The following is a 23,659-nucleotide window of genomic DNA, read 5'->3' as shown; positions in this document are numbered from 1 at the left end:
AGACCTGGTACATCATAAAAGATGATGGGATTTTTAGAGGAGACCAAAAAGTTGAGTATGGTGGGTTGAAACTCAAGCTATCTGCATGTCCATCCTTCACACTGACACGAGGCGTGACAAGATCTTCTGTAAATTCAGTTTGTCCAACCTGCCAAAACATGCTAATCTGGCGCATGCACCAAGCACGTGCCTATTCTCCGCGCCAGCATGTCCAGATTGGGCATTTCTGAACTGCAAAGGATTCAGAGGATTTGCAGTTTCTGTTGGTATAGAGTCTCGGTATACCCACCTTCTCTATGTCCTCACCTCGACACTGCTGCCTTTAATTACAATCTGGCAGCCTACACTCTAGGTCTATGCTCTTTAACGTTGTATAATTCATGTGTTCTCTTCACACCGCTCCATCTGCAAGTATAATACCTAACTAACCCTAAAATACCCCACAAAGCTGGGGGAAGTGATTGGTTTCTGAACAGTATGGACCACCAAACACATGCGTATTTCACTTGGGCATCCCACCCCCGCTCTCCTTTCAACACAACTGGAAGAAAACGAAGTAGCCCTCGTAAAGTAAAAAAATAAATAAAACAAAACAAAGCCAGACTATATCGGCTAATCCATTTAATTACAGTAAGATAACCCTGATAAATAGCATACCCGATGCATAGACAGTGTGACTGTATGGTGAATTCCTCGGTGGGCTGTTTGCGCAAAATTCACATGACTTGAGTAAGAATTCATGCCAGCCCCCTCACAGCTGACTCTGCCAAACTCCCGGGAACCAAACCAAATAATACTGCCAATAATCCCTTAATTTGACTCCGTGAAACCTCTTGGACTTATTCTTGCCATGTAGGCTCCCCCACACGACGCAGAGCCTATCTTGTTGCTGGGGGTGTGTTTCTTCTCCTTTGCATAGGGAGGCGCAACGGGAGCCTCCGTGCCGGCACCAGTACTCCCCGCGCCAGCTGTGCCCACTTGGTTGTCGCAAAGCCGGTTCGGTGATCAGACCAAGAGCGCATCGTCCGCACAGTGGACACAGACGGAGTCGACGACCACGGGGAGACCAGTCATCATCATCATCACCACCGAGGTGTTGATCGGAGGCGGCCACAGGAGGGGGTTTTAGTTTCGATGGTACCTCTAACCGCTTCTCTTGGATAAGACTTGTCCGCGCACAGGGGTCCCGAAGATGAACCAGACCGCTACCGTATCGCATCAGGTGAAATGCCAGTCTACGAAGACCATAAAGGTAGGCTCCGTTTCGTTGGAGACATAATTGCGATGTGATGAGCCCTTCGGTAAAAAAGGCGCATCGCATGCGAGGGGCTTCGGCACGAGCCCGAAGTTTCTGTGGGGATGGTTATGCGCAATGACGCACGAACTTCGGACAAGGCTTTGGGTAACATGTCTGATCCGCGTGAGCCGGCTGATTGTCCCCCAAAGAAGGCGGATGCATGTTATTCGTTGTGTTCATAATGACTGAAGAGCGTGCTTTATTTAATAGGGGCCACTTCCAGTGTACATTTGGGGGATGGAGAGCAAAACAGTGGTGCAGTGCCGGGATTACATTCCCCTCACGTCTAGCGGGGGAAAGTGGTGAGGGGTTGCCTGTGTAGCTTCATAAAGTAATAGAGTGGAAGCGGTCCATGGGGCCAAACACCATATGCCACTTTGAAAAATATCAAGACGCAAACTGCCACTCAGATTCGGTGAAGCGTGTACGACTATGCAGGTCCACCGCTTGCTTTGCTCCGCCGTGGTCTCGGGAGGTGGACTGGACTGATCGTGGTCTTCGACCTGTTGTCAGAGAAGCGCGTGAACAAACAATACACACAACAAACTGGCCGCGACAGCCTGTTGTGACAAATAGACCCCCACGAGACTCGCAAACCAACCCAGCACTCAGGATTTTTAACACATCAAAACTGCAATGGCCCAGCTTGTTGGTGTTATTCATGCGACCTCCTGCAGGACCAGGTTCTGCTTTCATCACGACTGAGAGGTCTCCGCATCAGCAGCGGACGATCTTGTGCGCCTACCTTGAGCAGAGGGAGTGTGAGATTAATGTCGGTGTTTGCGGCATCTTCTCATGCAGTGTGTGTGTGTGTGTGTGTGTGTGTGTGTGTGTGTGTGTGTGTGTGTGTGTGTGTGTGTGTGTGTGTGTGTGTGTGTGTGTGTGTGTGTGTGTGTTGTGTGAGACTCAACGGCGCTGTATTGATTTTGCCGCGGGTCCTGCATCACTTTTCAACCTCAAAGTCCCACCAGAGAAATTCAGCTTGGAGCAAATATATCGACCGTCTACGCCACTCCTCGCAATGCATGAATTCAAAGCTCAATGTCAGAAGTAGCCTATGGTTGCAATGCTCTAAACTGAGAGGGTGGGGTGAGGTGGGGTTGTGGGTGCTAAATCTGGTGCATTGGCTTGTCCGTCCATACTAGTGTTTTTCATTTCTAACACAGGGAGACTGTGGTTACCGTGGCGTTTCCACTATGACATTTCAACTGTATTTTTTATGTTTTGTTTTTTTTAAAAGTCAGAATCAATGAATCAATTCAACAGAGCCAATTGCCCTGTCTGTGTACAAGTCATGCCTTGTGTGTGTGTTGTTGTTTGCCTTTGGCACTGATTACTGAGACATCAACAATGATCACCTTGTAGCACAGCTTATCCAGCCAGCCAGGTCTTCCCACACGAAGTGCTCCAAATAGAGCCAAGTCTCACAGACAAAACCTTTAGCAGGCCCCAGAATACACCATGCACTGCCAACCCCAATGCCATTCCCAACTTGTCAAATACGGCAGCTTGGTCGGTGGTCTTACGCTACATACTATGGAGCTCGAGGTCAGAATCCGGATATTTAATTCATCCCCGAGCGGAAATTGGGTATTTGAAAATTGGAAAATGGGAAATCAGCTGCCAATGCCAATGTTCTGCTATGAATGAAAGGTTTTGTTTCCTTTAATTACAACACCACTGATGGTTTCCGGAAGAAAAAAAAAACAACAACCTAGTTGTCAGAATACAATGTTAGTATTTTACGTTTCAGCAAACCATATATACGTCAAAATTTCGACGTTTCTGAACCAAAACACGTTTCATATCAACGTGTTTTTAATTTATAGCCAATTAGAGCCTACGTACACGTCACGTGACTGTCACGTTTCTGTCTGCGAAGGGAAAAAATGGCTGACGTTCCTTTTATTCCCAATGGGAAATGCAATGTTTCAGAAGTTCCAGCATTAAAATGCGTTTTGATACCGGTTCTAGCGAGAAATACGCATTTTATTTTCATCATCTTCATTCAGTGAATGTAGACGATCTTTAGTTTGGTAGTGTAAACTACTAATAAGACACGTTAGCCCCTAGCAAACGGGTCTGACCCCTTAGCCGAGCGGTTAGTGATGTCGCCTTGTGGTGCAGTACACCCCGTTATCGAATCCCGCACCGGGCAAGAAAATAACCGGTTACATTGGTGGCAGCGGTGGGATCCGGAAGTGTGCAGATCCTCAGAAGTCTCTTCGGAGCGCGGGAATAACAAAGCGCGAGGGCGCGCTTCCGGGAGAAGGGGACGACTGTAAACTACTAATAAGACACGTTAGCCCCTAGCTAACGGGTCTGACCCTTTAGCCGAGGGGCTAGTGATGTCGCCTTGTGGTGCAGTACACCCCGTATCGAATCCCGCACCGGGCAAGAAAATAACCGGTTACAGAAGTTATTACGAAGATCCTTTCAGGTCTCGCCAGAAAATTGTTGGAATGCAACGTTTCCGACCTTGAACATAATCCCAAAATGCATTTCTCCAATACTTGGTAAAATATCCTAAATAAATCAAAATTTGTCTGTTTTTTTTTGTTTAATAAACCACCCAAATACAATGTAATTTATGTTTCGGCTGCAGTAAATATTTGATATACACTGTAGATATGTTTTTTACGACCCTATTTACAACATTATTTTTATGATCCGCATATTTGATTTGGCAAAGGTTTTACGCCTGATGCCCTTCCTGAAGCACCCCCCCCCCCATTTTATCTGGGCTTGGGACCGGCACTGAGAATGCACTGGCTTGTGCATCTTCAGTGCCTGCGTTTGGAACGAGATGGCGATGCGTGAACGAGAGGGAGGACAGTGGAATGGTGAGGATGCAAGGAGTAGTGGTGATGAAGGTGGATGCGTTTAAATACTTGGGGTCAACTGTTCAAAGTAACGGGGAGTGCAGAACAGAGGTGAAGAAGAGCATGCAGGCAGGGTGGAGTGGGTGGAGAAGAGGGTCAGGAGTGATTTGCATCAGAAGGGTACCAGCAGCAAGAGTTAAAAGGAAGGTTTACAAGATGGTAGTGAGACCAGCTATGTTGTATGGTTTGGAGACAGTGACACTGTCGAAAAGACAGGACACGGAGCTGGAGGTGGCAGTGTTGAAGATGCTAAGATTTTTGTTGTGAGTGACAAAGGACAGGATTAGAAACGAGTAGAGGGACAGCTCAGGTTGGACAGTTTGGAGACAAAGCAAGAGAGGCAAAATTGAGATGGTTTAGACATGTGCGGAGGAGAGATGCTGGGTATATTAGGAGAAGGATGCTGAATATGGAGCTGCCAGGGAAGAGGAAAAGAGGAAAGCCAAAGAGGAGGGTTATGGATGTGGTGAGGGAGGACATGCAGGTGGATGGTGTGACAGGAAGATGCAGAGGACATGAAGAGGTGGGAACGGATGATCCGCTGTGGCGATCCCTAATGGGAGCAGCCGAAAGTAGTAGTAGTGCTACTACTAATAGTAGTAGTAGAATTTACAACACTATTTTGCAAACTGAAGGAACTACAAATATGGTGCCAATTTATATCAAGCTGCATGGCATGGCTAAAGGGAATTGTAATTTCTAAAAATATTAGTGCATTTCCTAGAAGTGGAAGTTGTAAATACTGAATTGAGAGTACACTGAGGGGTTCAAGGGGATGGGAAACACATTTGTGTGATCAGATTTTAAATTTCCAATTGATAAATGGGTGAAAATTAATTTTGACCATATTTGAAAAGCAGCCCCACTTATTGACTATATCCATATGGGCATAGTCACATAGCTGAAGTCAAGAGCTCTCTATAACAGTTGGTCCCATGTCTGTAGCCCCTTCTGTTGCTGAATGACAACCAAGTGGCATGGTGGCCCATTGGTTAGCACTGTTGCCTCACAGCATGAAGGTTCTGGGTTCGAACCCCGGGCCATCCCAGGTCCTTTCTATGTGGAGTTTTCATGTTCTCCCTCTGTCTGTGTGGGTTTCCTCTCACCATCAAAAGACATGTGTGTTAGGGTTAATACTCCTGTCTGTGCCCCTGACCAAGGCAAGTGAAAGAAGAACTGGAGTTAGTCCCCGGGCGCTGTAGCTGCCCACTACTCCTATACAATATGATGAGTTATTTGCTGAGAACCGAGGTCAAGGTTCAGAGGTAGGTCAATATCTCAAAGCAATAGCCATTTACAATCTTCAGACTGACATAATGTTACTCTACAGGTCAAGACCTTTCCAATGATGTATTAGGTTTAGTCCTACGACAAAGTTTTAATTTTCACCTTTCATGGACATAGCCTTGGCCCAAGTTTACTTTCAGAGAGCCCTTTGGAGGCCCAACACACAAAATGAAAGGTCTTTAGTTTTTTTGTTTTGTCTGTTTTTGTAGAAATAGTGACAAATATCATTTGAGGTAATCATTTTTGACTGATTTACGGCCAACCTAGCAAGTTTGGCCTACTTTGAAGCTTATTTTCCTGATGAAATGCAAGATCTTTCTTTTCAGACCTAACCCTAACCCAAGCAATTCAGGCGCTATACCTGTAGTAATGCCCTGGATGGTCAGCAGGACTGCAATACGTAAAAGTGACTTATTTTAAAAACAAACAAATAACATTAATTTCATGGGCCTCCAAAGGGCTCTCTGAAACCAGGTTCATGCCAAGGCTTTTAGGGAGGGGGGCCTGAAAGAGAAAATAGCCCAGATAGCCCATTTCAGACAGAGGATGAACTGAGGGAATGCCAGTATAAGATAAATAAGGATTTATTTTTTTAAACTGTGAATCATGCAGTGCTACTCTAGTGGAACCCCAGAATATATTAGAGCTAGAATTAACATGATATGGCCAGTTTAACTTTTCAAATGGTCATTTTCGGAGAAGGTTAATTATACATTTCCTAAACAATTTACCCTGCAATATGCACTTTAAAATCGGGTTTAACTCATACAGCATCTGTCCAGCTTTAATGACCGGCCTTCCAGATCATTACCCTGACCTTAACCACATCAAACCCATACTTAAACTTAACCCTCTTAAATAAAATAACTAAACATAACCATTTGTAAATGTATACCCTAAACCTAACTGTCTCTAATGTAATACCTAAGCTTAACTGTCTCTAATCTAACAGTACTAAACCAGGCTATCTGAGTGGATGTCCTCAATTCCATTCTCATTCATCAATACCTTGAAATGCATTGTATGCTTGTAAGAGAATGTCATTTGATACGTTTACATGTAGTCTCATAAGACCAGACGTATACCTGTATTTTTGTCACAAAGTGCCATATGTCGGGCCCTCAGAGACTACTTGACACACATTGTTGGCAATCAGTGTATTTTGGGAGCTGCAAATAAGTGGTACACAAATGTTTAACAAATAACTAAATACTTCTACTGCGTTGGCCTTCTTGCTACTCTTCAGTCAAAGTCAACGTTTCATCCTTCAGTGAGGTTCCTCACCGGCCAATGGGTGGAGCATTTAGCAAACGCTGAGGTTTTCTTGAGCATTTAGCAAACTCATGTACTCGCAGTACCATTAAAAGTGACCACCGCACTATATATGATAGACTGATGAAGAACATCAGCTCACAGTGCAGAGGACAAGGAAATGAAAACAGTTTTTGGCAAAGAACAGCATAACAAAGACAGTCGAAAAAAAAGGATGGATAATTTTCAACATATTAGCTTGTCATACCTGGGTAGCATGGTTAGTAATGTAAGTTGTTCTGTACTGCATGGAGCAAATATAGTAAAACTACATAGTGAAAACTTGTATGCAGCTGTTCATTTATATGTGCAGTTAAGATTTACTGGAAAAAGGAAACGAGTTGAAAAGGAACACAAGTGTTTTATGCAAATTGTGTGCATGGATCCTTTGAAAATCTGACTTTGATAGTTGTCTATACTCTTAGTCATGATGGTAAAGTGTAGAGAGCAAGGTGAACAGAACCGCTTTGGATAACAAAGAAAGATATGCATGACAAGATGGCCAGGACTTTATATTGGCTTTGGTCAATGTAGCTTTTCACTACTTAATGTCTGGAAACACTGATTGACAGAGAAAAGAAACAATATTTGTTTTCCAGCTGTGCACAGGCTTTGGAAAATATTGTCATATCCTCAGGAGCAGACTAGCTAAAGCAAATTTGTTTCTCGATTGGTGTGCTGTCTTGCTGTGACAATAAATAGAGTGTGAATTTCATTCCAGGTATTGAGAGTGCCCTGAGAATAAAGCGTATGAGTGAGACCTCCAGTTTCTTTGCTCATACCAACATGTTTTGGGACAGTGATGCTCCGATGGGCTTCAGGAATGCCTGAAATCCAAATGCATTCTCTGAAACTTGAATGGCTCCTTCCCCTTCATATGATGTGAAATTTCAGGCTGATCTATACTTTTAAAGGCGACAGTGAGGACATTCAGATTTAGTGCCTTGAATTTTTTTTTTTTTTACAGCAGTGATGCCCTGATGTTTTGTGAGAGTATATGACACCCTAAAGCAATTTCTGGGACTGCATGATCCACTTTGCCTTCAGCTGAAAATGAGCCCATCTTGGAGATCAATGCAGAGAAACAAGCAGGGATCATAGCCTGGATTAAGTTCTCCCAGTCTCCTCTGTGTTATACAAAAAAGATAATCTCTCCATGTCTGACCCCTGTCCACCGGTGCTTGGGTTTTAACCACTCTCTGTTATCCTCTTAAACACTCCCTCCATATCATCCCTGGCTGTGTCCTCACACCATGCGCTAAGACTTGAAATCCAATTAAGAGGAGACAGCAGATTTTCCGTGGGCTCCTGGGGTCTTGCAGAGTTTAATGGTACTGGTGCAGCCCACAATTCATATCAATGACAGTCCGTAAAGGTGTCAGGTCTATTCAAATGCAGATTGCATTAACACATGGACATCTTTGATAGAATAAAGAGGGTAAGGTGGCACTTTTTTTTCTCGTGTACATATCAGCAATACAGTCATGTGATGACACACTGTTGTTGGTATCATTGTAAGGATTGTGATCACATCTAGGCATAATATTAAACAATTTACTCCAGTTTACATGGTAGGATCTTAACATGATTCTTCGATCAGAGTGAAAGTGACCGAGTCAGTTATTTGATATAAAGGAGTGTCCCCCACCCACACACAAACACACAATTTCCAGATTCTGCTCAACGATTACAGAACAACGAAGCCTAAACACTCCAATATATTGGACACCCACTGCCTCTACAGCTTTCAAGATTCCTGAAATACAAAAAGAAAGCCTGGGGAATCAAAATGAAACTGACATCCAGTGTTTGAGCTTTGGGTACAACAGAGTTATACATAGAAAACGGTTTCTTTCTTTAAAAAGGAGAATCAGTGCCTTTGAAAAAAGTCCCCTCTGAGTCTGGTTCACAGTTAAAATAAATTTTCAAAATGAGACATTACGTACCAACATGCAGCGTAAAGACATCTACCATAGGAGCCTGTCAATTGCTCTTGAAGATCTGCCACAACATCATAATTATAAGGCTGGCAATGCTGCATATCCTTTTGGATCAATGCAACTTTTACTGCCTGTTGACCTAAGAGAAACTGCGGTCGTATCCCTCACAGAGCACTCACTTGGATTTGTTCTTTGGTGTTGGTTTCTCGCCATTTTGAAAAGCAAATTGAGAGTCGGATGTCTCTGCGAGCTGATTGCATATTCGCAGACCAATATTTATTGATGGCAAATTGAGTTTACCCAGTGGTGAATCTAATCTCAAAGTTCATTAACTCATAATCTTCTTCATTAAACGTTGAAATGATTATAAATGATGACCCCTGTTTCCCATTAAGTGGGAGGAGAATACAATGGCTTTTCCGTGGGAAAGGACATTTTTTCATAATTAACATTATTTTAAATTTTAAAATATTAACCTGCGTTGGCCTCATTTAATTTTTTTAGACGAGAAGTTAAAACTACACTATGCAATGTTTATTTTAATTAATTACCTCTGCCAAGCGGTAGCCGGGGGGGTATGCGTTTGGTTGTGTGCTGCGCATGCGCGTGCGTGCGTGCGTGTCCGCGGCTAATCTCGTAAACTACTGGGCCTATCAGCCCATTTTTTGTGTGTGCAGTTATGACTGTATTATGAAGGACGTCTCATGGCTGTGGTGATAAAACCTTCAAAAAAGATTTGTTGTCGCCATCGCTGCCCCCTCTCCTCATTCACTCTCTAGTTGGCTCGACCAACGCTGCTTTTTGTTGCTGCCCGCTCAACTGTGCGCATGCGCGACTCACATCTGCGGTTGAGTCAGCTCGGGACGCGATAGTGCCCAAACCAAAAACTGTGTATTCGGGTATGAGTCTTGATAGTAAACGAGAAGTTTACTATCAAGATGAATGGATGAACCAAAAATAATTATTATTCACATCGACGCCAAGCGGAAGTACCATAGTCTCCAATGTTAAAACGTCGCTATAAAAATACAATTTCAAGAGAGGGATTAATTACAATCACAGCTGGAAATCATCTCAGTCGATACAATAAAAAAATGTCCCATGGCTTAGCTACGTGTTCTTACTATAGTTTTATTGCTGTAGAATGAATGAAAGTCAGTCAGCACAGCAGCCATTCACCCTCATTCATTTTACATCAAGAACACCGCGACGGTTAAACACATCTGAAGTCTTAAAAGGGGCTTTGGAATCATGATAGCCTGATCTGTGTCATTTCATATTGGACTTGGTCGCTTTCGTGTGAGGGTCCGCATAGGAGGCTGTGCATCCACAGGCTGACAGGCAAAACTTTTTTATAGGTAGATTTTTAAGTTTGATTATTAGGAAGTTTTTTTTTCAGCTTGAGCGCTGCTTATTAAGCCCCCCCCCACATATTTCCGGTTCAATCGATTTGGGCACTGTGCAAAAGTCTTGTAATGGCGGGAAAACCTGTTTTTATTCTGCCCGTGTATGGAGAAAGGGAGACTATGTGCGCCTGGTGGAGCTCTGCACTCTACTGAATGCACTCCTCTAGTCATATTGTTGAGTTTTATGTAGAACAAGTTACAGCCACTGCTGGTGTATGACGCGGAGTAGTTTCGCTGCTCTGAGACCAGAGACATTAATGTGTGACCAGTATTCGCACTCAAGACAAGACTAGAGACTAACCAGGTTGCACCACAGATGCGGGAGGAAGGAGATTCAGTACCGCTTGCAGCCTACAAGTGGCGATACCAAAACTTGGTATAGTGTCGCTTTAACGAGTTGCAACCTAACCCTATTCCGTAAAACCAAAACCAAACGGAATATTATGCCAACATTATACTTTCAAAGAAGGCATGAAGTTACTGTTTGACATAATAAACTTAGTTTCTCAACCATACTATAAGTATACCATACTATAACTATAATTTCTCAACCATTAAAATACAAGGGCAACACATCATAAATCCGATTATGGGTGTCTCATAAGATAACTTTATTCATGTTTTGAATGTTTGATTCCATTGTGTTAGTCTCGGTCATAATGACTTGAATATTAAAGCCAACAGAGAAGGAAAAGATTAGTTAATGGGTCTTGCACTGGTAATTATGGGACTTCAATTGATACTGAAGAGGTATAGCATGGCCTCAAGTGTTTCCATCCGAGAAGAAAACAGACAATCACAAAAGAGGCAATGTACATATATGACAGGAGAGGCGTGAAAGCCTAACAATTATTCTGATGTACTTGGTGCTGGTATTCGCTATATTTAAAGTAGAAGATGGACAATAGACTAGAAAGAGACGGGACAGGTCAACCGAGGAGAAATCATATTCAGAATCCATTGCATAGACCAAAGAGAAAAACTTAAAACGACAAGCCATTTGAGATACAGTTATGTTTCACATTGTAGATATTAAGCTGATGCCCTCGTATTTAAAACCTCAAAATGGCGAAAAAAGTGGAATACACTCGGATTCTTGTGCTTTCAAATTGCTTTCTTTTTTGCTCACAGGAAAACCGGGATTGTTTGTAGTCTCTCTAGCGGCACACAGCGCCAACATCCCTCCCTCCTCAAGAGTGCAGCTGGCAGGTTATTGAACCTGTAAAGCGCTCCCTCTCCCATGGCGCTCTCCCTTCACTGCATCTATCACATAAATTGTCTTTAAAAACTGCTCTGGACTAGCTTGCTCATGGAGTGATGGATTGCCTGGATCTGTCTCATAAGAATGATTGCATCACCTCTTCAGTCAATGACTCTATAAATTATAGAGCCACGCCAACTGATCCCAATATATCCTCTCCTTTGAGTGCATCTCTCATCCTCCAACTTCGCTGAGAAATATCTGATAGATGTGCCCCTGATTGTTTTGTTGTCGAACGATATTTGCCACTCATTTGCATAAAAGTCCCGACTCCAAAGGGATGGCTTATTTGTGCACACAACAAGGACGTAATGAAAAAGGAATGTAACAAGATATAACCATTTGTAAAGCAATGCACGTCACTAGCAGTCTTGCGTCTTCCTTGATATTGCTTAATGACATTCACCCCGTAGGATGTTATTGCCCGTAAGGTTCAGCCTACTTCTTTGTGACAAAGCAATTGTTCGTTTATTTAATGACAAACATGCATCCATCCATTATCCAAACCGCTTATCCTGGTCTCAGGGTCGCGGTTGGATGCTGGAGCCTATCCCGCTATAAAAACCATACAGGTCATAAAGGCGTTTTAGCAAGTAGAGGTTTACCCAATTACCTTCTCTGAGATAACTTTTTTTGCTCGACGTTCTTAAAGATTAATGGTCCGAAAATGAAAACTTCACAAGCAGCAAGACAGACGAGCTCATTTCGTACTTTATATATGGTCCTTTTCATTGCAGAGATTACTTTTATGCGGTCGTGTTGTCTCAGAAGAAGAACAAGTAAAAAGGAAGACCTTAACTGGACAATGAGCTGATCGGCTGATTCATTAAACAGTGAAAGTAGCTCTTCGTGTGATTCCTGGTTTTATTTAGGGAGTGATCCATGTTGCAAGACTCGTTCAAAGAAGGTTGACTCAGTTCATCCGGATACAACGTTTCCTGACAGACACGTTTCATCCTTCTACTATGATGACGTGATGAAACGCATATCTGTCAACAAATGTATCCGGACGAACTGATTCAATCCTCTTTGATCTTCTTACCTGGGTCACTGAGCATGCGTCAAGACATACGAGACTCGCTGTTGAAGTTAGTTGTCCAGCAGTCTGACAAAGTTGTTTATCGGAATCTATTCAGATTGTTATGACAGGTTTCCGAAATCAGTGTGAAGTGAAACGTAGTGTAGGATATATGATAATAATATGAATTAGGACACTGAGTCCTGAGATGCACAGTGACAAAATATTTCCCGAAAACTTCAGTTCTCTGCTCACAGCTTTGTAAATCGTCAAATATTGTATTTTTTTTATACATACAATAAGAGTGATTGATCTCAATGATTGAGGTGACTATATTAACATAAGTAAATGAGAGAGAAATCAGTTTGGACCAAAACATTGATCTCAATAGCGATAATCTAAATATTGGCGTTTGCCCAATTTCCAATGCATGGTAGTGTCTATACCATAATGTCACGCTTCATCAACACCATCTGCTATGCTGTTGATGTCTTTGGCATTATTCAAATTGTCATATCGTGGTTCAAAATGGCATACTAATAGATGCTGCCATCTTCTTTCATCTGTAATGTTTCATGGCATTTAAATTGTTGAATTCTCATCAAGGTAAAAACAAATTTAATTTTCAGTTTGATCCGTTGACATAATGTCATTTTATTCGCACGTTTCAGAATGTATTGCTTTGAAGACTTGAAGATGGATGTTAATTAATAACGGTAATAACTGCGAGTTATGTTCACAAAGCACAGCCTTGGGGAGATGTCAAAGTGACATTCTTCGTCTCTAAAAAGGTTTAAATAGTGACAGTATTCTGGAAAAGCAAATTGCTTTTATGACAGAGTATTAAGACCCTGTCCCTTTGAACTCCTCTTTATTATTGGCATACCAATGTAACATATTTTCCTTCCATTACCAGCCACTGAACTCAGGCGGAGCAAGCCCCTGTGATGACCCAGAACCAAAGCTGAATGTTCCTAGTCTTTCAGCAAATTTCAAACATTTGTGCTGATTTAAAACTACTTTGACAGTTTTGTAAATTCAAATGGGGGCTGCTGAATTTACTCAGTAAACTAGATATATATATATATATTCTTTGAGTTGATGGTGCGGTGAAAATCACATCAATCATTGCTTTTGATTTATAACTTACCTGTAATACGGTGATGACGCTGGCTATGGTTGTCTGGTGGCAGTGGCTGTTGCTGTGGAGGGTAAATGATGCCTGTGAGCATGGCGCCTTAATGCACGGTCTTACAGGGGCTTAATTAAGCCTTGGGCCCCGGACTTCCGACCGAGGAGCAAGGGCCTCACGAGACGTGAGCTTAAAAAAAAAATGTTTAAAATAAAACGTACCTGTCCGGAACGGGCCGATTGCTTGGCGAGAAAATCGAAGGACTACGGGTGTAATGCCCCCCTCCGGCCACAGTGTGGGTTGCAAGCGCAGCGTGGCGCTGTTCGTGTTTCCGCTCGTTGACTCAACGGGAAGTGAAGAAGCGGAAGCAGCGATTCAAAAGTTAAGGCTAACGTCCTGAAAACGTTGACACTGCTTGCAGCTTTCTCGAGAACCGTCCATCCAAACAACTCCACAACCCACACCGCGCTTTCTCGGGTCCTCGGCAACACACCCGCCAAGTGGGAAGTCGATCGGTTGAACGGTTGTCGAGAAAATCGAAGGAAAGACACAGACAGACGGAGATTCCTTCCATTTTAATTAGATTATAGATTATAATTTATAATTGCATCGCTGCCTTGAGCAATATTGTGGCAGAAATGATTCAATTTCGGGAGTTTGCGAGGCAGTTGAACAGCTCAAACTCTTGGGGCGAAGAAAATTGCAGACGGTGTTGCTAACGGAAATATAATGTTCCCAACGCTCTTTCCCTACCGTTCCTTTCACTTAACGGAAGCGGAGAGCGACCTTTCGCTAACCTTGCCTTTTAAAAGTAGACTAGGGTCAGCTAGGCTACAAGGAAGACTGAGCCACCTCACCCCACTGTCCACCCAGCATGACTTTCTTCGGCCGTGGCTTTTAAAGACAGTCGAGGACTTTGCGACGCAGCGGACCGGAAGAGAGCGCTTCATACGGTAAGACAGTTTGCCTTTTACCGGTTCTTTGCTAGTGACTTCGGCGTGGTTGACCTGCTCGTGTTGCCGCTGTGCATACAGACCTGCTTGGCTGATAACCCAGCTTTGTCTTGACTTACTGCTGACGTATTGTCTTATTTTGGTGAGTTTCATATTCTGTCTGCTAATAAACAGGATACCTCGTCTACTATTTGTCACTGTCCATTGACGCAGGGTGCTGAATGTTGCCATGACTGATATTCCGTATTGCAGCTGTTATTATTATTATTATTATTATGATCATTATTACTATTATTATTGTTATTATTACTACTATTATTACTACTACTATTATTATTATTATTATTATTATTATTTTATGACCCAATTATTTGCTAAATTGCTGTAGTTATGGGGAGGGGGGGTGTGTGGTCCAAAACGTCCGTGGCCCCAGGGCCTAAAGTAACGTTAAGGCGCCTCTGACAGCCTGTGAGCAGACATTTCATGCGGACAAAAGTAACGTTAAAAGCGGTTCCAGATTCTGTAAACTTCTGCAGGTCATTTGTGGAGGCGTACTTATGTTTCCCCACTTGAGATGAAAAGGGGCTGTGGGGGTTGCGTGATAATTCCAAGTTGAGTTAGGAAATTTGATAGTAATAGTGAAATTTTCACATCAACACAGTTTAATTTCCCTTAGATCTTTTTCTTTTTAGACACTGCTCAGAAAGAACAGACAATGATTTGAGTTTTGGGAAACTATTTTCTCAACTGCCGAACACCGTCACAAAGTGTGATAAGGTTATATAAAAAGGTTTAAGAAGTGAAATGTCTCACTCTGGTCTCACTGACCTTAAATCGCCTCCTGCTGAGTATACAGTGGGTCTAAGTTAACAACAGATAATATGAGTCGCCTTGCACCTTCATCTTGCAGTTGTGACAGGTGCTATCCACAAGACAGGTTTGGTAAAGTATTAAGCATCTAGAATTAAAAGTCTTCAACGATTTTACAAGCAATTAATTTTCCATAACTGAGAGTTAGGGTTCCCCCCCCTTTTTTTTTCTTTTAAGCTAATGCTTGCGGTGACTGAGCATGGAGGGGTTGGTGCTTTGCTCAAGGGTACTTTGGTAGAATGATAGAATGCATGGTTGTTTTGCATAATCAAACTTGTCACTTTTTGATTTTGAGTTTTTCTACCCTTCCTCAGACTGAATGCCATATGCTATTTCAACTAAAACTTACCTAAATAAAATGGATATTGTTCATAACAAAGGATCGTTAACATCATTTATTCCTTTCTGCTGCTTTTTTCCGCCCAAGTAATCATTATATTGCAATATATAACACTTTTTTATATTCATGCATGCAGAGATTTTATGACTAGGCTGTGAAGATGCATATAAGGTTATCCGGATTAAGCCCAAAAAAGTAAGTATGTGACTGAAGTCAGTATATGAACGATTAGCCAGGGCAAGGCTGGATCATCAACCGGACAAAGCAGGCAGGTTTTGTCATGTGTCAATCAATTGGTTTGTGGTAATTTGACTACATGTAGATTTTTTGGGGACTATGCACAATTTAAGTGTGATATCAACAGAAATGATAGGGTTCTTAAGAGGGGCCCTGCATTATTATCTAGTGTCAATGCTCTGTTGTGTAGTTTCAAAATCTAGTTTTAAGGCCCCTGACATTTCATTTGTTACTGTGCTTACATGGTGCATCATATTCTTAAACATATTTGCAATTTTGAACCAGGGGTCAAGTAATATTCCAGCATAGGGCCTGAAGGGGATGGGATACATGCACAATGTACAGAGGGTAGAGAATTTGGGTTGGTAGGAGCCCATATTACATTTTTGCCCTGGGGCCCCCTCACAGGTTAATCCAGCCATGAGCCAGGGTTACTGTTTAAGCAAAGAAACGCTACGCTATGAGTGGGGAGTTGCAAAAAAACAGTGGGGAGAGAGGATAAACATGCAGTATTAGCATCCATTGTGAGTCAAAATACATGTTGTCATTGTAGGCGATATTGCCAACACAGTGCTCCAAGACAGCTGAGCCAGTAGGGCACCGCATTTTCAAATGCCTTTCTCCTGGGGGTAAAAGACATTTTTTGTCTAATTCTGAACCCTGGTGCAGCACTTAAGGAATAACTTGACATTTCTAGACAGTTGTTATTTTTCACTGGGTACCCTAAAATGACTTGCAAGCATTATAAACATTCATCACTGAAACCAGGTACTTCTAGTTGTAAGCTGTCTGCAGTGAGGATATTAATAAAATACACCAATGTTGCCTTTACCCAATACTACTACCACTATTTTCGGCTGCCACAGCGGATCATCTGTTTCCATCTCTTCCTGTACTCTGCATCTTCCTCTGTCACACCAGCCACCTGCATGTCCTCTCTCACCACATCCATAAACCTCCTCTTTGGCCTTCCTCTTTTCCTCTTGCCTGGCAGCTCCATATTCAGCATCCTTCTCCCAATATACCCAGCATCTCTCCTCTACACATGTCCAAGCCATCTCAATCTTGCCTCTCTTGCTTGGTCTCCAAACCGCCCAACCTTAGCTGTCCCTCTAATATACTCGTTCCTAATCCTGTCCTTCTTCGTCACTCCCAATGAAAATCTTAGCATCTTCAACTCTGCCACCTCCAGCTCCACCTCCTGTCTTTTTGTAAGTGCCTTTACCCAACAGAGTTGACAAAATGCCTCACAGAGGGGACAGACACAAAAGAGAGAAATATGCTTAGGAAACATATTGAACATATTGAAAAGAAAGTTTCCAAGTTAACACGACACAATCTAAAATTTGGTTATACGTCTATTTTAGTTTACTTTAAGAGATTATTGGGAAGACAATTTCAAATTAGCTACCCTAAACTTGCAGGGATTTTGTTTATAGTACTGGTGCTTTGATGGGGGGGGGGGGGGAACTCAGCTTTTTTCTTGAGCCAAGCTTGTGGCAGAGCGTCCAGAAGCATGCGATAAGTTTACTGGTGCAGTTATATGCAGCTGTTGCAAAAACCAATGTACGAGATGATTATTTGCTTATCTGCAGTTACAGTATTAGGTAACAAAAGTGTCAAAGCAGGTTTTGTGTCTCCACAATGTAACAGCTGTCTGGCTGGAAAAACAAAACTGGGTAATATAAAATAAAAAATCAAAGGGTATGTTTAATATAGATCCCATTTACACTTCTATCATTTCCGCAGCGTGTCTCTACAGATATTCCAGTTCATTAATTGTCTCTAAAGCGATTTTTTTCACTTACAACTCCTTTAAAGAGGAGCATAGGAAAGACAGCCTTGAATTGTCTGAAGCTGTTAAATCTATTTTTGTCCTTTTGATGGTTGCCTTTTCTCTTGTTTTTCTCATAAGTGACTTCGTGCTATGGAGTAACTTTTTTATGTTCACCGTTAGAAAAGCAGCACACTAGCCTTGAGCAGGCTGCCTGGGTTTGAAGTACCATTCTCATCGTGCTGAAAGTGTTTTACCAAGGCAACACAGTACAATTAATTTCACAAAAAAAAAAGGAAGTTTAGTTACTTGAGGTATCAGGTTAACAAACACAGGGCAATCTTGTTCATGAACCCTGTCATCTTTGCGTATTGACTCGACACAAGCATATTCTATATGGACTGACAACAGTTGTATACAGAATAGTTGATTTTATCACATACATACTCTTTCATATGACGAATTAAACAAATAAATTGCACATTTTCCCTCAACCATCTCTTTTGTTTTCTGGCGTGACGGCCTAGTGTATATAGGTAATTGTGAATGCAGAGTGCTGTTTCATGCAGATGGGAAATGTTTTTCTGTCTTGTTTTTTTCACTGGTTATCGATTTAATGCTAACTTTATGACCACAGAATTGAGAGCTGGGTTTGGATCAGTACAATTCTGAATAAGTCATAGCTACCATTTGTCCGTGCTGTAATGTGTAATAGAGAGTTCACAAAATGCAGGCAGCTGCTCCTACCGTCTTTCTGTATAATTCAGAACAGCCTTGGACATCACCAATGAAATCACACCAAACTCATTATTTATTTATTTATTTACGTGTGTGTGTGTGTGTGTGTGTGTGTGTGTGTGTGTGTGTGTGTGTGTGTGTGTGTGTGTGTGTGTATATATATATATATATAATTTAAGAAATAGATAAATAAAAAGAGGGGGAGTGGTCAGTACACCATCCATAGGAAAGCGGCACTGGGGACACAGATGAGGAGAGACAGAAAACAATCTGTTGGGATTTGATCCCAGGACAGTTAAACCTCATATGTCGCTCCAGAGTGGTGTGGGATTAGCTTTCTCCGGGAACTGTATCTGATTTTTCAAGAGATTCGCAGAACCTCCCAGTGCAAAAACTGTCATTATGGGATCAATACTTAAGGCTGATGGTGCTGATTTGCCCTCCCCTCCCCCTGTGTGTGTGTGTGTGTGTGTGTGTGCGTGTGTGTGTGTGTGAGTGTGAGGGAGAGACCCTCTACCTTTGGTCTCTCCTTGGTGTAACAACAGCAGATTTGACAGGCTGTCACTCATAGAGGGTCGGCCTTCCCCCTGCTGAAAGGTTGCTCCTTGGGCAGAACATGAAATGAATGGTGGAGGGAGTTTGCCCTGAGCTGAGCCAAAATATTACTTAGATCGGCACCTGATTTTTCACAGGCCTTCAGGCTAAGGAGCTTGGCAAAAATCCCAAAGTTCCAAGAACTGTTTTCTCTCTCCAAAGTACTTCCGCTGAACAGAACATAAAGTCACAGGACTTTTCGAAGCCGTGCTATTCTGGCAGAAAGGCAAGGTGTTGATTGGTGACGCACCTTGAGACAAATGCGTGAAGGCTTTGCAAATTATCTGCGGGTTCAATATCTGTACCCATAGTGAGCACTGATGCAGAATGTGCTTCTGTGTGGTGGGGAGTATTTCCCTACTGTAAGGAGCGCACAATTTGGCAGTTGCAAATTAGCCGGTTTGAATGACTTCTTCAGATTTCCCAAGTGGCAAAAAGGAGCCCTTGTTCAAGACTGTGTCAATTCCAACAGTACTACTGGAACAATGCAAGACTATTTTATCCAAAGAGTCATATTGCTTTTGAAACGCTGCATCTGTGATGAGAAACTCATCTCAAGTATTGTGGCTGCATAACCTTTTAAGTGCATGCAAATCACACAAAGCTTCGTACCACACAACCAAACTTCATTTGATTTTATACTGGACCTATGACACCTGACATAACACTTGACTCGGGACTGTTGTGTCATCATTTGGCTGTTCTCTAGTGTTTGGATGAGCCCCCTTCAATGATCCCCATGTTTCCATTTCATAACCAAGTCACTCATCAGGGAATTGGGATTTCATGGCTGAGAGGCACCTGAATATAGGGTAGCTTGATCGTGTACTGGAGCATCCTGCACTAGCAAACATGTGCAGGGTCTTCAGTGAATAAAATAGACTGGACTGTGAAATGAATGTATTCCTCATTGCCTTTGCTTTTGCCCGAGGCTGCCTGTGCTCTGTGGGGCGGGGGAGCCTATTGCTCTAGTGTGTTGCATGTGTGCCCCATGCATGTGTACTTACAGTCTTCTTGTATAGATAAATGTGCCCAGGGAATAAAAGCTTATCCCAAGATCATGAAGGGATGGAAAAGAATGGTGTCAGAGCATTAATGAAAAGCTGTGTGTTGCTGTGGTGGCAGCTACTGTGTGGAGATAGAGCCGCATTAATAGGATCAGGCCGTCCTGAGCCAGTATAAAAAAGAAAAAAGAAATACACAAGCACACACATGTATGCTTTCTGACGTGCTTGCGCATACATGCATGTGAGTATGGCGTGTGCAAACACAGATTCATGTTGCGGGATTGGGGGTCTCACCAAGAGACTTCTGAAAGAGAGCCTCTGTCCCCTGCTGGCAGGCAGGGGAATTGAGAAAAATTAAATAAAGCTGATATCGCTCCTGTATACTCCTATCCTATCCTGCCCTATCCTGCCCCATCCTATCCTATCCTATCCTATCCTATCCTGCCCTGCCCTATCCTGCCCTGCCCTATCCTGCCCTATCCTGCCTTATCCTATCCTATCCTATCCTATCCTATCCTATCCTATCCTATCCTGCCATATCCTATCCTATCCTATCCTATCCTATCCTATCCTATCCTATCCTATCCTATCCTATCCTATCCTATCCTCAAATGTTTTAAGTCAAGAAAACATGGTATTAAGTCTTGTTTAGGCCTTGTGATTCAAAAGTAATGTTATACTCTGCTGTGTTCTCGGAGTGAGCAAAGTGATAAACAACTGTTAAATCAACAATGGACATCCTCTGTTTATGTTTCCAGCCCACTCTTAACCCGCTGCAGTTGCTGAAAAATATATAGCACGACGGTATCGAAAATGACTTTATTTCTTTGTTGATCAGATTAATTTTGATCGTTTGCACAACATATTATTATGAGCTGATTATAATCAGCCATTTTTGAAAAGTAAAAAAAAACAACCCTGCTTTGTTTGGTACTGTAGTTACACACATTGCGGAGAAAGTGAACTCCAGGGCGTCCGGGGGTAGCGTGGCGGTCTATTCCGTTGCCTACCAACACTGGGATCGCTGGTTCGAATCCCTGTGTTACGTCTGGCCTGGTTGGGCGTCCCTACAGATACAATTGTCCATGTCTGCAAGTGGGAAGCCGGATGTTGGTATGTGTCCTGATCATTGCACTAGCGCCTCCTCTGGTCGGTAGGGGAGCCTGTTCGGGGGAGAGGGGGAACTGGTGATCCTCCCATGTGCTACATCCCCCTGGCGAGACTCCTCACTGTCAGGTGAAAAGCGGCTGGCGACTCCACATGTATCGGAGGAGGCATGTGGTAGTCTGCAGGTGGTGCAGCAAAAGGGATGTCTCGGAAGAGTGGGGTAATTGGCTGGATACAATTGGGAGAAAAAGGGGGGAAAAGCAAAAAAGCAAAAAGAAATGAACTCCATACAGGTGGCACGGTGGCACAGTTGTTAGCGCGGTCGCCTCACATCAAGAAGGTCCTGGGTTCGAGCCCCGGGGTAGTCCTACCTTGGTGGGTCATCCCGGGTCATCCTTTGTGTGGAGCTTGCATGTTCTCCCCGTGTCTGCGTGGGTTTCCTCCAGGGCCTCCGGTTTCCTCCCACAGTCCAAAGACGTGTAGGTCAGGTGAGTTGGCCGTATTAAATTGTCCCTAGGGATGAATGTGTGTGTGTGTGTGTGTGTGTGTGTGTGTGTGTGTGTGTGTGTGTGGGTGGGTGGGTGGGTGGGTGGGTGGGTCCTGTGATGGCCTGGCAGCCTGTCCAGGGTGTCTGCCGCCCAATGACTGCTGGAATAGGCTCCAGCATCCCTGAGAGCAGGATAAGCGGTTCAGATAATGGCTGCATGGATGGATGGATGGATGGATGGATGGATGGAACTCCATACAGTGTTTGATTCAGTAGAATTACACAACCCCAGTTTAAAGACAATCATCGCTCACAGCAGACAAAAAGTAGACTCGTGCCTATTCTAGACTAGATAATCATCTCCCTTCCGCGTGCAGACAAGTAAATTCCTTAGACAGTGATGGTTTACGGTATAATAGGATTTAATGCCAGAGTAATAATCTGTAGAGTCACAACCTGACAGGTGATGCAGTTTCCTGGGCCCCGGCTTCTCTTATAATCTGCTTTAATAGGATGAGATGCTTCAGCTGTGCTTTAATCTCAGAGAACAGACCGCAAGTCCACACTACCATTCTAACCAGACTTGATATGACCGGGTATTCAGTAAATTATTTACTCTGAAAGAGATTGTTCTGTGTGTTGAAGGGGATGTAAGACTCACCACGGATTGTTTGTGCCAGCGTGCTGCTCCAGGATGTTTTGGGGCTGACGGGAACACAGAGTTTGATGTTCATTGGTATTCTTGAGCTGTTCTGCCTGTCTTGCTCTACTATAGAATGCATAGACTTTGTGACAAAGTTGATGAAGCATGCGTTTTCATCACAGCACGAGGGCAGAGCTCTGACAGTTGCTACGGGAGCACTAAGCAGCACTACAAAAAGGCCCCTGCAAGAACATAAGCAGTAAATGTGGATAGTCAAAGAGAGTTATGCGCTGTAATTTATGTGTGTTTGTGTGTGTGTGTGGGTGTGTGTGTGCATGGGTACCTGCGCATGGACATGTGCATGCATCTGTTGCGTGTGAATTTATGTTGCTGCATGTCAGTTTGCGTGTCGAGGATGGAAGCACAAGAGTTCGAACACGGCTGTTTGGATATCCTACCTGCAAGTGTAATGTGCAAAAACAAAACAAAACCCTCCACATGTATGGGCCACGTATTTGTGCACAAGTCAAATCGAGTCAGTGATGTCAGCCATATCAAATACCCTGTTCAAATATGATGTATATTTTCTTCATTTCTGGTAGACAGCAACTTGTCCCTCACAGCAAGCAAACAGTGCTCGCTGTGAAGCACTGTTTGCTGTAAAGCTGTAAAGCATTTTTTGCCTATATTGTCTGAATGGCACTTCGTGAATATGTATGGATTAATTAATACTTCATGAGTCTGATTAGGGAAGTTGTCATTCAGCTTTCTAAGCTCTAAGAATAATGAAAACTGCCTGGTATACTGCCTTTAACCCATAGTGTGCTTGTGTGTGTGTGTGTGTGTGTGTGTGTGTGTGTGTGTGTGTGTGTGTGTGTGTAGATAGTAATTTCCCTGAGGAAAGACTATTATGGCTGCATTTCTGTTTTTGAGCTAGTCTTTGAGAGGAAATGGATGCAAACTGGTTCTGATGAGGCCACAGTGGCGGAGGGGTGACACCATTATGAGTAAATAGCTAGTTGCCCAGATCGGAGCATTGGGATACTAACCGTAGCAAGCTGTGGCATGTGCCAAGACCATCTGGAGCAAGGCAAAAAGTGGTGTTTGTTCATGACTAGTTTATGGCGCACCCGGTGTCCATTTATAATACTTAGCAGTATTAGAGACATGTTATCACTGTGTGGTAGGGCGCTAGCAGGGATAGCTGCATTGCCACGTTTTTCCATCTTCCTAGTTATGTATCCTTTCAGTATATTGTTTTAATTTGGGTAAATGGAAGTGATTGACTATTATGTTTTCTAGCATTTGTTGTCCAACAGGCACTACATTTGCTGATTACTTTTAATTGCACACATGGGGGAAAAAATGGAGGTGG

The 23,659-nt window shown here is 43.0% G+C and overlaps 1 protein-coding gene across 1 annotated transcript in view; it reads left to right on the top strand.

The window, feature by feature from the left end:
- The first annotated feature begins 992 nt into the window (after positions 1-992).
- The window catches only part of LOC130120297 (inactive dipeptidyl peptidase 10-like), a 279,769-nt gene continuing 257,102 nt past the window's right edge, over positions 993-23,659 (top strand). Inside the window, exon 1 of the mRNA XM_056288837.1 lies at positions 993-1,252. Coding sequence (XP_056144812.1) covers positions 1,193-1,252 — 60 coding nt within the window. The 5' untranslated portion in view covers positions 993-1,192. The remainder of the gene's footprint in view (positions 1,253-23,659) is intronic.

Source organism: Lampris incognitus, chromosome 11, assembly GCF_029633865.1.
Source record: "Lampris incognitus isolate fLamInc1 chromosome 11, fLamInc1.hap2, whole genome shotgun sequence".
Lineage (NCBI taxonomy): Eukaryota > Metazoa > Chordata > Actinopteri > Lampriformes > Lampridae > Lampris > Lampris incognitus.
Note: the sequence above shows the minus strand (reverse complement) of the source record. Positions and strands in the feature narration are given on the sequence as shown.